We start from the raw sequence: 14,224 nt of genomic DNA on the forward strand, positions 1-14,224 counted from the left end.
TTAAGTATTTAAGGATGCTTCAATTCTTATAAAAAAAATATAAACTCAATTTGATAGCTCCATCAACCCTAGTTGCATAACAAATGATTCTCCATTCTCCAATACAGTGAAAATAGAAAACTCCTCGATTCCTTTAACTTGCATGTACATCATACCTCCACCTAGAATAAACCCAATAGGGTGGGGATATCATCAAAAAGCAAAAGACATGTAACTCCTAATTTTAGAAGTGGCAATATGAATTGACACGTGACATAAAAGTGACACGGGCTGAATTTGTTAGCCCGCCCTACATAAGTAGGGGTCCGTGGGCTTATCGGCCAGCTCACATAAGAAAAGTTTGTAGGCAATTCCTGCACTATATCATTGTATCCAATTTTTGTGGAAAAGACGAAAATGCTTTTAATATATTATTTTTTTATATTGTGGATTTTCTTATTCAGAATGGGTTTTTGATTTTTGTTTCCGAATTTTATTTCCGAAACACAAAAGGCTCTTTCAGAACTACTTTTCCATAATATATTATTTTCAATTTTAGATTTTCATTTCCAGAATAAAATATATTTTCGGAATTTTAAAACTATGTTGGGTGCAGGTTCAAAAATATTGGGTGTAGAAATAATTTACCAAGTTTGTATTTTTATTAGGATGTTTTTTCCTTGCATCCCGTAAAATTTCTTCTTGCATCCTATCAATTTTAGAATTTAATTTCATAATATAAAAAGGAATTTCATGAATGGAAATTTAGAAGAGAAAAAAATTTCATAATAACATTTTCGAAATAACTATTTTACCTTTCAATCTGTAATAACTATTTTAGTTTATAGAATTCGATTTATGAAATTGGTGGTGTGCAGGAAGAAATTTGATAAAGGTGCTGAAAAATAACTCTTTATTTATGCAGGTTGATCTACCCGCCTTACATCTGACTCGTGTGAGAGTTATGAATTATAAGAGACAAACCTAAATGGATTAACAGTAAAAAAATAGTGACTCTGCCCCATATTTTTTTTAGCAGCTCAACCCACATTACCCGACCCCTAGCTGATTTCTTTCGAGTAGTGAGTGCTACAATATAATATGCAAGATTGAATATTAGGTAGCAACTACACTTTCTTTTTCCAGCCTTTTATTTGTCCTTCCCCTAATACACCTTCATCCCTCAATTGGAAATGAATACTGCACATTTGGGATTCCTGGCATCATAAGATTCCCTAATGCAACACATATTATCAAAACCAAATAAGTGTTTAATGCTGTGTTACAATTTATCGTTAATCAAACCAACCCCTATTCCTAAGGTGGTTTCCTTATTACCTCTCCTTATATTTACACAAATGACCAGGATTAGATACCAATGAGAATAAGTGATGGTTGATTTAGAGAACATGTTCCTAATTCAATCCCATACTTTAAGTTGAGACTCACATAATATTTTCTCTACATCAACTTTTCCATTTTGAAAAAACAATGAGATTTCTTTGTTTCCAAAGGTTTCATATTACTGCAACCCATATCCATTTCCATAAGAAATTCCCTTTGGAGTTACAACATTGCATAAAACTAATCTCACAGTTTTATCTACTACATTGATAAACATTTTGGGCTTGTTGTCCATAATCGATGTCTCCCCAAACTACTTATCCTTCCAAAACTTTAAGTTTTCGTCATTACCCCACTACACATTCTAGGTTCACACTTTAAACATTTGTGGTGTTTAAAATTCCCTTAATGTCCTTCCATCACCTAGATATTTTGGGTTATTCCTTTCCCCAAATTCTTCCACCCATCATATTTTTGACTCAAGAACATGTTTTCATAACCCCCTTCCGACAAATCCTAATATCCATTTTTTAATATTATAAATGATAAATTGCAAAATGTGTAAACCAAAACAGTAATCCTCTTGATGTAAAATTTTGTGTTAAAGATAGAGGTTTTTTAATTATTTTGATATAAAAATAAATTATTCAAAATTCAAATTCGGTTCTTTGTTTTTTTTCAAATTCAAATTTCTCTAAAATTTTTAAAATTCAAATATTTTTATTAAAAGTAATTATAAAAATATATATAATTTTTTTATTGTGTAGGTTATTTTTCTATTGTGTAGGTGATTTTTCTATTAAATAATTATTTGAATTTAAAAAAGTAATTATTTAAAGGGTAAGATTGGGTACTTTGGTTTTTTTCAAATTTAAAATTTCTCTAAATTTTTTAAAATTCAAACATTTTTATTAAAAATCATTATAAAAATAAATAACATTTTTTTTTCGTATGTAATTTTTACTGTGTAGGTCGTTTTTTATTAAATAATTATTTGAATTTATAAAAATAGTTACTTAAGGGGTAAAATTGTAAGAATTTGGGTTTTTTTTTTCAAACTCAAATTTCTCTAAATTTTTTAAAATTCAAACTTTCAATGTAAAATAAATAATTGTTAAATTTATTATATTTTAATATTATAAAGAACAAAATTGAAAAACAAAATTTGTACTAAAAAATTAGGAATTCGCGTTGTATATTGTTATGGATAGTGGTTATGAAATATGATATTGTCATTCTTTAAAGAGTGGAATTGATCTTGCTTTCTATTTTTGAAAACGTTTGCATAAAGGATGTCTTTTTTTTCCTTTCCAGTGATTAATTAATTAATTAATTTAATGGGCTTGGAATTTGCTTTTTATGTATATTTGAACAGTATTTGAGAACCGTGTCAAATGTCAAACAATGATTCTGAGTTAATCAAATTGTACAATGTTAAAAAACTAAGTCAAATTCTTACGTCTTCCTAGCTGCGTAAGTAAGATCTGAAATGTTTATAAATGCAATCTTCTAGAGAAGTTCATAGTAACCCACTTCTAAGACCCAAAGCAGTTGTTGAATTCTAATAGCTGCAGTTAAGCTGTCACGCGTAACCTTTGAGAATTTAACACCTTTTTTTTGACAAACCATTTATACTTACCTCATCAACACCTTTATTTTCTACTGAGATGAAGACTCTTGATAATTAATTTCACTAACAATTTGCAGTAACATTAATCTGGAAGGTTTTTTCATTTACAAAATTAAAATTCTAAAGAGGTTGAGTATGGTAAATATTAATAAATTATCTAACATTTTTTATGATATAATCTTTGATTTTAGATAAGGCTGTTATGATGTATAAAAAATAAAGTATTTCATATAATACAGATGTGTGTGTATATATAAGATTTGAAGTGAAGACTATTGCAAGTTGAAAAATCTCATAAGTTGATTCACCTGTTCAAGTGTACAACTGTGATGCTTGAAACTAGTATAGTAGTATGCACATGCTGTAGACAGAAAAGCTTGGGCCAATTTTAAAAGCATTTTCAGTCAATGGAGCATTTTCCATTCTTCTGGATATTGAATTTTTCAGAAGTGGCACCGAAAAACTGGAAGTGGAGACTTATATTGGACAACAATCCAAAAAATTTAACGGGTAAAAGTAAAAACTGAGTTCTGATTGAAAGCTTCTCCCACTAATTAACCAGATTGGAAGATTTGAAGCAACACGCTGAGTGGAAAACAAGGATCACTTCTATGACAAGTGAAAATAGGAGATGCTGCATATATTCAGCGCGGAAAATGAAGACAGCATTTCACATCACACTATATTAAGAGAGCGTGTTGAATAAAGAAAATTCACACTGGATACGACAAAATTTCTGTCATACTAAATGCCATTGAATAATGAGTTTTATTAATTAAGTTGGAACATTCTATATCACTTTATTCACGTTGAATAATAAATTGTGAGTTTTATCAAATAGCTGCATAAAAATTTGCAATGATAGAAAGTATAGACTAAACTCTAAATCTTATTTCTCATACTTAATTATCCAAAGCTTGCATTTCTTTTGTCATTCTACTTGAACTCATTGTAATTCTTTTTTTTGCAAGCCAGAAGGTCTTGCCTTTTATAATTAACTTTGTCACGGTTTGATACACAACCAGATAGCTTGAAAAAGTGTCAGATGAGAACGTAGTAAAAAAAATGTATGATTCATTCCTTCTTGTATGATTAACAAAAGAGAAGTAATAGCTTGTCGAACAATGAATGGTGACTACAAAATCTGATCACCAGCAAGGCCAGTATTACTTACAAGTGCTACATGAAAAATGTGCACTAGAAATCAAGGGAATTGGAATGACCCTCCAATTTGACTGCTGCTACCAGAGGGAGGGTCAATAGCAACCCAAAGGAGTGAGATAGTGATTGATATTAGACCTGACCATACAAACACAATAGTGGGTGTCCTACCCCTTCTACCCATTAGCCCTTTTGCAAAGGGATACAAATGAGCCAAAACCCAAAAGCTGAAAAACACACCTCCAAGCAAACTGCTCCATTGACGATCCTCACTGTATATAGTTCTGCTAACTGCAACAGCAATGGCTATCAAATTAACCATCATGATTGTGATTGGTGGTATCATAAGAGATGTCCACTTGAGGACATAGAGATCAGCATATTCGTCATTTTCGTCATCACCAGAAGATTTTGATGTCAGAGTGAAGGAAATCTCAATGCCAGCCATCACCTTTAGCAGACCCTGAAGCACGGCAGCAAGATGAGCACTAGTGCCTCCAATCAACCAGAACTGTTCATTCCTCCACCACTCTTCAAGCGCAATGCCAGACCACTTGATCTCCAAAACAGCAAGGATGACAAGGGTCAAGGTTATTCCCAAGAGGTAAACTAGGAAGTTGACTTGAAGGCTTTGAACAATGAACTGATCAGTGAAGAGTGAAAGAGCAGGAAGGAAGCAATACACAATAAGGAAGATGGAAGTGAAAGGGTAGATTCCAACATTGAGGTAAGCAATCCGCTGCAGAAATTTCAATCTAGAGCTGGCCAACAGAGCATTGTTGCGTGAAAAGAAGATCTCAACTGAGCCTGTTGCCCACCGAAGAACCTGGTGAAGCCTGTCTGTGAGATTGATTGGAGCAGTGCCACGGAATGCATCCCTTTTGGTCACACAATATATAGATCTCCATCCTCTATTGTGCATTCTATAACCTGTCACAACATCTTCAGTAACTGACCCGTAAATCCATCCAATTCTAAGGCCCCATTCAGTCTTGTCCTCATACCAGCATGAGATGACATTGATGGCCTCAGCAACGGTAGCAGCATCAAGAGGATCCCGAGGGAGTGTAAGAGCACCGGGTGGACGTCCATATTTGATGGATGAATGATCAGCAAGAGGTAGCCCCTGGAACTCAGCCACCCTGATTGAATCAACAAGAAGACTGGAGTTGCCAAATTTCTTGGGAACAAAAGCAGTCATCATTTCTTCATCCTCAATGTCATTATTCCTCAATGACTGTTCCTCAGCACCAGCTTCAGAAATCGATGCCACTGTTGAAGATTTCTTATTCTTTCTACCAAACCAACCGGTCTCTTCCTTGTTCCGGGGTGGATCAAAGCCATAGAGAGCAGTTCTTCGAAATAGGCATCCTGTGCCAACATATACAGGACCTTGAATTCCATCAAGAGCACGCATATTGACATCAAAGAAGACAGTGTTGTGATTGGCATAGCGATCATTGGGGTCTATCCCTTCAAACCTTTGAGGAAATTGGACATAGCAGAGCCTGTCTCCACCACGGTCCATCATGAAGCACATTCCTTCTCTCAGGGCCTGAGAGTTATATATGTAATGGTCACAGTCAAGATTGAGAATGAAAGGGCCATTGGACATTATAGCTGAGGCTCGAACTAGGGCATTCATGGCCCCAGCCTTTTTGTTGTGATCATAGCCGGGTCGTTTTTCACGAGAAACATAGACAAGCATAGGAAGACGAATATCAACTTCAGTAAAATCCAAGGCATTTGAATCTGATGCGGTGCCAGTCAGTGGTTCATCACTTGGGGGTTTTAACATTACCTGCATTTTAGAGAGGGCATATGATCATTAAAATCAACGTTTTACACTAAAATATGTTACTTTTAAGTACAAATGAATAAAAACAAATGCGCTAAGCTAATGGATAATGAGAGTTTTAACCACTGAGGACCTGAAGCTTGGGAATACAGCTAACAAAACTGGGATGCAAAATATTAAGTACTAATGAATAATGAGAGTCTCATAAAGATTGATAACTACCTGTATGATACTGGCATGATCACCCCTGGAATTCTCTGGCGCAGCATTTGTCCAAGTGCCAGGCCAGTGAGTACCATCAGCCATCCATGTAGCTTTAGGAATTTTCAAATTCTCCATTGGTTCTTCATTTCCATTCTCTCTATGTTTCCTCATGGCTTTGATTTCTTGACTAGCATTATAAGCATCAGAGCGCCGCCTGATTGAATCAGGAAGGCCATTAATCCGAACCTTGAACTCATCATACTCACGCTTTACTCGTCTGCGGTCCCTCACAAAGTCAGAGCGCACTTTGTTCTTGTAGGGGTCTCTCTTGAGATTAAAATAAGATTCTGGGTTCCTGGGTTCAATCTCATGCTTCCGGCAAAAGGGAACCCACAAATTGGCAAAACTTGCAGCCTCTGCCATGGCCTCAAAAGTTAGGAGCGAACCACCATCATCAGAGACATAACATGAGAGTTTCTCAACAGGATAATCAGCAGCTAGAATAGAAAGAATGGTATTGGCAGTAACAAGTGGTGGTTCTTTTTCTGGATCAGCAGTTGACACAAACATATCTACTCCCGGAAGATCAGACTTCCCAGTAGGATTGGTGGGATTAGGAGTCTCAAACTTCTCTTTCAAAACATCAAGATCAGCAAAACGATTTACGGGGAAGAGCTTAGGAAACTGGTCAAGCACCCAGGAGAAGGCAAACCAGATTTCACAAACCACAGACATGCCCCACAGCCAGATTGCATCATCATTGGGGTTTTGGACCCTCCACTTTAGAAAGAAAACTAGAATCACTAGCCGAACAAATATAATGAGCCTGAAACTCAAAATAGCAAATAAAAGTTAATTTTAGATTAGTTATAGTTCATACGTTAATTGAGATACTATTGCTAATATATACGGAAGATAGAACGTATATCACACAGTGATCAATTCCAGAAGCTAGACAAATAATATTAATAGTAACAATAACAAGAAAACAGTCAAAGTTATGAAGCAGTAGCAAAGCACATTTTTTGTAACACATGATAGTTTCACCCATTCTCTGTCTTCCTTTTAAAAAGTAGATGTTTATGAAATATACTAATTCTTCAAAAGCGGGGGTACAATCATTTGCAAAGAAAACTAATTCAAATTGAATGCAAGATAATGGAGATTCCAACTTGAGTTAAAACTATCATCCATAATCCATAACATAAAATAAACATTGGATTGACACAGCAATGAGAAAATCCAACCTCACAAATGCATCTCCACTAGCACTGCAAAAAAGCAGGGTAAAATAAATTAAGAGGAAAAGAGACACATACCGATAAGGACTGAGAATTGCAGCAGAGATACTCAATTTCCGGGTCAAGGGCTTCCACTGCTTTTCATTGAATACATTTGGGTCGCCCCCCATCCATTCAGAACCAGATACAGAACTGGCATCAGGTTCAGACTCTTTGGGCCACATAGCATTTCCATATCCATAACTCCCCTTGCTTTCAAACAACCACTGAGCATGATCAAACTCATTAGTCTGGCTCCTCGTCAACGTCCCTGATTTCATCAACGACAACCTCCTCTCCATCTTATTAATCCTAGCACTAGGAGGCAAAGGCAGTGCCTGTGATTTCACCTCAGGCTCGTTGTAAGGCTCCTTGCAACCAGGGCAAATCCCCTCACCAACCCTCAAAGCATCTCTGTAACAATCCCTACAAATCTTGTAATCGCACTCACAAGGGACTACATCCAACCCTCTTTCGTCAGTCATGACCTTTCCATCACACCCAGGCACTGCGCAAGAGGACCCTTTTGCACCAGTCATCTGGGGGTGGCTGGATTCGGACTCAATCACCTTGTCCTTCAAATGGGCACGTGTGAGCTGGTTAAAACCACCGGTGAACAAAGAACTAGAAGCGTATTGATCCTCCGCTCTCCGAGAACTAGACCTCTCCAGAGAAATCTCCATAGGCTGGTTATCGGGCGTCGGAGGAATGTGAACTGTGTAGGTAGCAAGGCCAACACTCCCATTCTCACCCTCCTGATCCAAATCATTGCTCAGCTGCGTGATATTCCGAACCATAGAGGATCCATGCTTGAATTTAGAAGCCATGATAATGAACAACACTACAGAACCTGCAATTCAACACACCACCCACTACTTCATTTTATATGAAAGATGAAACTTTAGAATTGTTCAAAATAACAACAATTTCAAACACGGAAAACAAATAAAGAACAGCTCAGCCCTCGGTGAGAAACTCTGTGAATGTGTCAAGTGGCGAGACGAAACACATGAATTATAAAGAATTGCAATGCGAAAGAAAGTTTCTTTAAAATGTCTTACCAACTCAAAGACAATAACAACCAAGCGCGTGTCTGACGCCGTCAAGTGTCAACCTCTCTCTACAGAGGGAGCAAACAGGACTGAGTCCAACACAGACACCAATTTTCAAAACCTGCTAATCAAAAACGTCACAAAAACAAATCCAGTTAATAATTCCAACACAGAGAGACAGAACATAACAGATCACATCCTCGTCCACATTTAAATTAAATAAATCAATGCCGGCCAGCCACCTTAAACTGTGCTTGAACTTCAAACTTCAGAGTTGGTTTTGGGAGTTTGGTGAGGGAACGAAGCAAGGGTGTGTTTGGTGCTTTTACCGAATTGACGACAGCTTTTACGGTCGGAAAAGGAAAAGAGAGAGAGAAAGAATATAAAGTCATATGATGTTCTAACAATGTGCCAATGATCACGGCATCTGAGAAGACAAAAGAATTTGCAAAGCATGCGAATAAATTAGCGTGATTCTCTTCTTTTATTACTGCGGAGAGGTTCTTTCGGGAATTACCAAGTATCTGATGATACCAAATGGATTTTGTTTTTAATCCAAACGCTTTCTACGCGGACGGATCAGTTTTCTACTGCTGCCAACTTCACGTGTTCTCTCTTTTCCACTGCATTCTACTCATTTGCTATATGCTTTTTAACTTTTCTAATTTAATTACTTTAAAAAAACTTCATGCAAAGATAAAAATCAATTAATTTCTTAAAGGTATATTAGTTTTTACAATAACTAGACAGGGAAATTTTAATTGCTGATATTAGTTTATAAAAACAATATACAAACAACATCTTATTATAAGGTTATTGAGAGTATTTTATTGACAAAATTAACGTGTTTAATATTAATGATTTATTGCTTTTATGATTAAAAATTAATTTTAAATTTAAATTAGGTCGTTACTATTAAAGGATTTTCAAAATAGATTATTTTTATATGATAATAATTATTTTGTCCTTTTAACATGTGAGTAAATATTTAAAAAAAAATTAAGTCTAATTTAATCTTATAAGATTAGTTTAAAAGGTAAGGTTGTAACTATTTATATACCCTGAAATGTTATTATCTTTAAAAAAATTAAAATAGATTATTTTTATATAATAATAATTATTTTGCTTTTTAAGATGTGAGTAAATAGTTATATAAAAATTTATCATAGACAAGGGTTATATTTATATTACTATAAGTAGGAGGAGATCTATCTAAGGTAAATTATCTTTTTTCCTCTCTCTTCTTCTTTTACTAAATCATGCATATTAAGGTTATTAGTGTTATTGGAAAGAATAAACATTTTGATCTTAAGCTAAAATTTGGTACACTTGTTGAAATTTTTTGAAAAAATATACCAAAAAGATCCAATGAGTTATCAATAAATTATATAAGATATAAAGATATCCCTAAAATTATTTGGTTAAAAAATGTATAGATGTTTACATGTTGTTGGATTTCTTTGGGTAACTTTTTGACAGTTTTGATTTTTATAAACACATAGGGAGTAATAAAAATTAATGGAAATATATTTTTAATATAGAAAACAAAAGATTGTCATTATCAAAGTGATGATGCTATTAGTATATTGTAGTTCTTAAATTATTGTTTCTAAATCTAAGACAAAGGATATCATTTTGTAAGATCAAATAAATTAATGTGTATTATAAGATGGTGTTTTTCAAAACTTTATAAAGAAAGGAGGTTAATTTGATATGTTCCAATTGATTAGCAACAAGTAGATGATTCCAGCAAATAAATGGTCAAATAAATAAATTGAATAAAATGAATCAACATTTTATTATATATTTCCATCCTAAGCACTGCCGCTGATGCACCAAATCCAACCAAATGTATAGCATAGCAAAGGGTAAACCGCTTATTAATCAATAATTAATAATAAGATAATAATAACAATAATAATAATTATTATAATAATACTCCATTAGATAAGGTTTTGGATAATATTAAATAACACCAATTAGCTATAATATCCTCAAAATGAATAGCAGCAAGTAAATCATTTCAGCAAACTATTATAAACAGTAAAATAAATAAAACTAAGTGAATAAACATTTTCTATCATATGCTCATGATCTGTGATCCAACCAAGTGTATACCCAATAAGATAATTCTCAGTTAGATATTATTTGCACCCCTAAATTATCGTAATCTGGATATTGTAAATATTATGTTTCATGCATTTTAATTTTAATAATTTAGTTTAAGTATAATTTTGTTCTTTTTATTATTGAAAACATTCCAATGTTTTATTCAATATAATTAATATGAGAAAGGTGTATTATTTGTTTCCATACATGCATTTCAAAGATAAAAAGGAATAAAATAAATACATGTAGTAGGTTGGACTTGAATGCTTTGTTGAATTGGAAAATTTTTGAGGAAATGGGAAATGATTGATTTGATAGGAAAATGAGATTGTTTAGATTAAGGTAAATAGAGTAGAAAGTGAAAGAAAATGAAAGAAAAGTATACACAGATTTATGAATAATGTGTGATTAGTATATTTTGTAATTAATAAAAAACTAAATTTTAAATTTGATTGTGTTTAAAAATAATTGAAAAAAACATTATTTATTAATTTGTACATCTTTGTTTTTTGTAATTAAAACATTATTTCAGTGTAAGAACTGAATTTGAATAAAATAAAAATTATGTAAAATTGTTGAACATAGATAAATATTAAAAATTTATTTATTTTAATTAAAAATAATAATATTTGTACACGTGTATCCGTATTTTTTATTTTTACTATTATATATATATATATATATATATATATATTTATTTAAATAAAATATAAATTTATGTATATTCGTCTGTATGAGAGACATAGAGAAAGCATGAAAATTATGATTTTGAGTTTCAATAGATTTGAGGAAAAAGAAAGATTAAAATTGGAAAGCAGCAATCGTCAGTGAAAATTGAAAACATGGAAATATATTTCAGAAAATTAAATTAAAAAAAATTACTCTACATTTTGATAACTATTTTAATATGTTTTAGAAAAAAAATAGAATTTCGATAATAATATTAAATATTAATATAAGGATAAAATAGAAAAAAATTAAGATCGGTTAAAGATAAGAATCTCCTTTATACGGGTATAGATATAATTTATTTTTTAAATTAAAAAATAAAAATATTAAATATTCTTAATTATAAAATAGTTTTTATAAATAATAATATTATTTTTATATTTTGTTTTTATAATAATAATAATAATATTATTATTATTATATAAATTTATTTTTATTATAAATAACTATATTTTATATATTATAATTATATATATTTTTTATTGTTAGTTATTAATATTTATTTTTATTTATAATACTATTAAGTATTCTTATTAATAATATTATTAATATTTTTTATTACATCAATTTATCTAATATTTTAATATATTTTTTTATTTTTAATCTTATTATATTATATTATATTATATATAATAATGTTATTATTATATTATAAAATTTGAATTAACAATATAATAATTTATTCTATATATTTATAAATAAATAATTTATCTAAATATTAAAAGAAAAATCACATTATAAGTTGGGAGGATAACTGATTATCGGAAGGATAACTGATTATCCTTGTAAAATATACATTATACGTAATCGATTTTATGTTGGAAAAAATATATAATTGATTATCCTTTGGATCCTTGTAAAATATACATTATATATAATCGATTTTATTTTAGAAAAAATATATAATCGATTATCTTTTGAAAAAAAAGCGTATATGACTTGATAATCAATTATATGATAGTTTTATTTCACCTAATCAATCGATTTGCAAATATTCATCATCGATTAACAAAACTTCTAATTTATGTAGTCTTACTTCAAAACACCACTAAAACAACACCAAATCACCACAACAACATTGCAGAACCATCAATCTATCACTCATAACCACTAATTGCATTAAAAAAATAAAGATAACAAGATAAAATAAGTGTTACAACTGACTTTTCTTCATATTTCTTTACTCATGTGTGAAGAATTATCAACTTTTCTTGTCTTTGCATGCTCATATTTTCACACACATCACTAAATACAAACAATCACAGTCACCTCAAATTCATTCGGCTAAGTAATGAGAATGAAGAGTTCAAAAATAAAATAAAAATCAACCAATCAATCACATAATCCACCAAAATATCTCTCTTATTTCAGTATAACAGGCAATACTGACGAATATATCCATTTATTTAGTTTCACGATAACTATCATAACATTATTATATTTGTAATTACTTACTTAAACATTACATTAGAGTTTTTTATTTTCCGAATATCATGATTATTCCCGTCCGAACAAAAATAATTACACCTAGGATTACATTTTTAAGAGAAAATAACAATTTTTTTTTACACTTCATATTATTTTTTTTATTGGTCATTGTTAAAAAAGATGAGAATGAGAAGAGTTAACAATAAATTAAATCAACGATCTTTTATATGTTGGCATATGATGATGAATTTTAAATTATGAAATATAATTAAAGTGAATAATTCCCATAAACAGCCCATATATGTAGAAGAGAGTGTTTTTAAGTAAAGGTATTAAAAAAAGCAATATGAAGAGAAAGAATGTGGTGTTGTTACTTTTAGTTTACAGAATGCATAGGAATGGATGAAGGATATTCCCGCGTAGCAGAAGAGCATGTGAAAGCCGCAAAGTATGAATCCAATAGCTTCGTGGCTTCGCATAATGTGGGTCCCTTTACCTTCTATATCCGCGTGGCCCCCACCTCTTTTCTTCCGTTGCCTCGCCCTAATTATTGCTAAATTTTTGAGAGGTGGTATTAAACTCATGGATTAACCCATGACTCATAACTCATCAGGTTAGGTACTATTTCTCCCCGTATTATAGTTATATTTGGTTTATGTTACATGTTTTTTTTGTTATGTTCTATACTTTCTATATATATATATATATATATATATATATATATATATTAGCAGGCATGTTTTGTAAAAGTGATTTTTTCATATATGAGAAATACACAAACAATTATATTTCATCTAATTTTGTTTATGTATTACAATTATTACAATACATTCAAAAATAATGAAATATCGTTCTCAATATGGTATTAGAGCAGGTTGAAAAACCTACTTTTCTTCCGCATGACCTCTTTGTCATTTTTCTTCTTCGATCATTCTTCATCTTCTTTCCTTGGCAATTTTTAATCTCGATGTAATCTTCAACCACAAAATGCATAATACTGTGAATTTATTCTCCAATACATCAAGCCTCTATTACTTACACTCGGGGGAGAATTTTATAACATTTCTTGTATCACTGTTGTTTAATGACACAAACTACTAGTCTTGGAGTATGAGTATGAGAAGAGTTTTATTGTCTAAGAATAAATTGAAATTCTTAGACGATAATATTAAAATTTCAGATGGCGCAACCTATGAAGCTTGAAAGAGATGCAATGTCATGATCCTCTCTTGGATTACAAGAACCTTGGAATCACATATTGTTGAAAGTATTGTATACATCGAGATAGCTAAAATTTTGTGGGAAGACCTGAAATAAAGATTTTCAAAAGGGTTTAGAATCTTAAATCTGTTGCAAGAGATACATTCGGTGAAGCAGGGAGAAAAAAGTGTCACACAATTCTATACTAATTTGAAGACTCTATGGGAGGAATTTGAATCTTTGAGACTCATCCCAATTTGCAAATGCAACATAATATGTAGTTGCACGTTGTCCAAAATCATTGGAATTA

At 31.6% G+C, this 14,224-nt stretch overlaps 1 protein-coding gene across 3 annotated transcripts; it reads right to left on the reverse strand.

The window, feature by feature from the left end:
• Window positions 1–4,007: 4,007 nt before the first annotated feature.
• Window positions 4,008–9,009, reverse strand: LOC137811224 (cellulose synthase-like protein D3). Of its 3 annotated transcripts, none has more exons than XM_068612874.1 (5): window positions 8,691–9,009; window positions 8,458–8,569; window positions 7,436–8,246; window positions 6,135–6,942; window positions 4,008–5,915 (listed from the first exon to the last, which is right to left on the reverse strand). In XM_068612874.1, the coding sequence occupies exons 3-5, from the start codon at window positions 8,221–8,223 to the stop codon at window positions 4,158–4,160; spliced, it is 3,354 nt and encodes a 1,117-aa protein (XP_068468975.1). In that variant the 5' UTR covers window positions 8,224–8,246; window positions 8,458–8,569; window positions 8,691–9,009; the 3' UTR covers window positions 4,008–4,157. The 3 variants fall into 3 exon arrangements, with proteins under 3 accessions (XP_068468975.1, XP_068468977.1, XP_068468976.1); XM_068612876.1 differs by having other exon boundaries at window positions 7,436–8,268; window positions 8,691–8,904; XM_068612875.1 differs by having other exon boundaries at window positions 8,458–8,572; window positions 8,691–8,904.
• Window positions 9,010–14,224: the final 5,215 nt, after the last annotated feature.

The sequence above is a fragment of the Phaseolus vulgaris genome, chromosome 2, assembly GCF_000499845.2.
Source record: "Phaseolus vulgaris cultivar G19833 chromosome 2, P. vulgaris v2.0, whole genome shotgun sequence".
Lineage (NCBI taxonomy): Eukaryota > Viridiplantae > Streptophyta > Magnoliopsida > Fabales > Fabaceae > Phaseolus > Phaseolus vulgaris.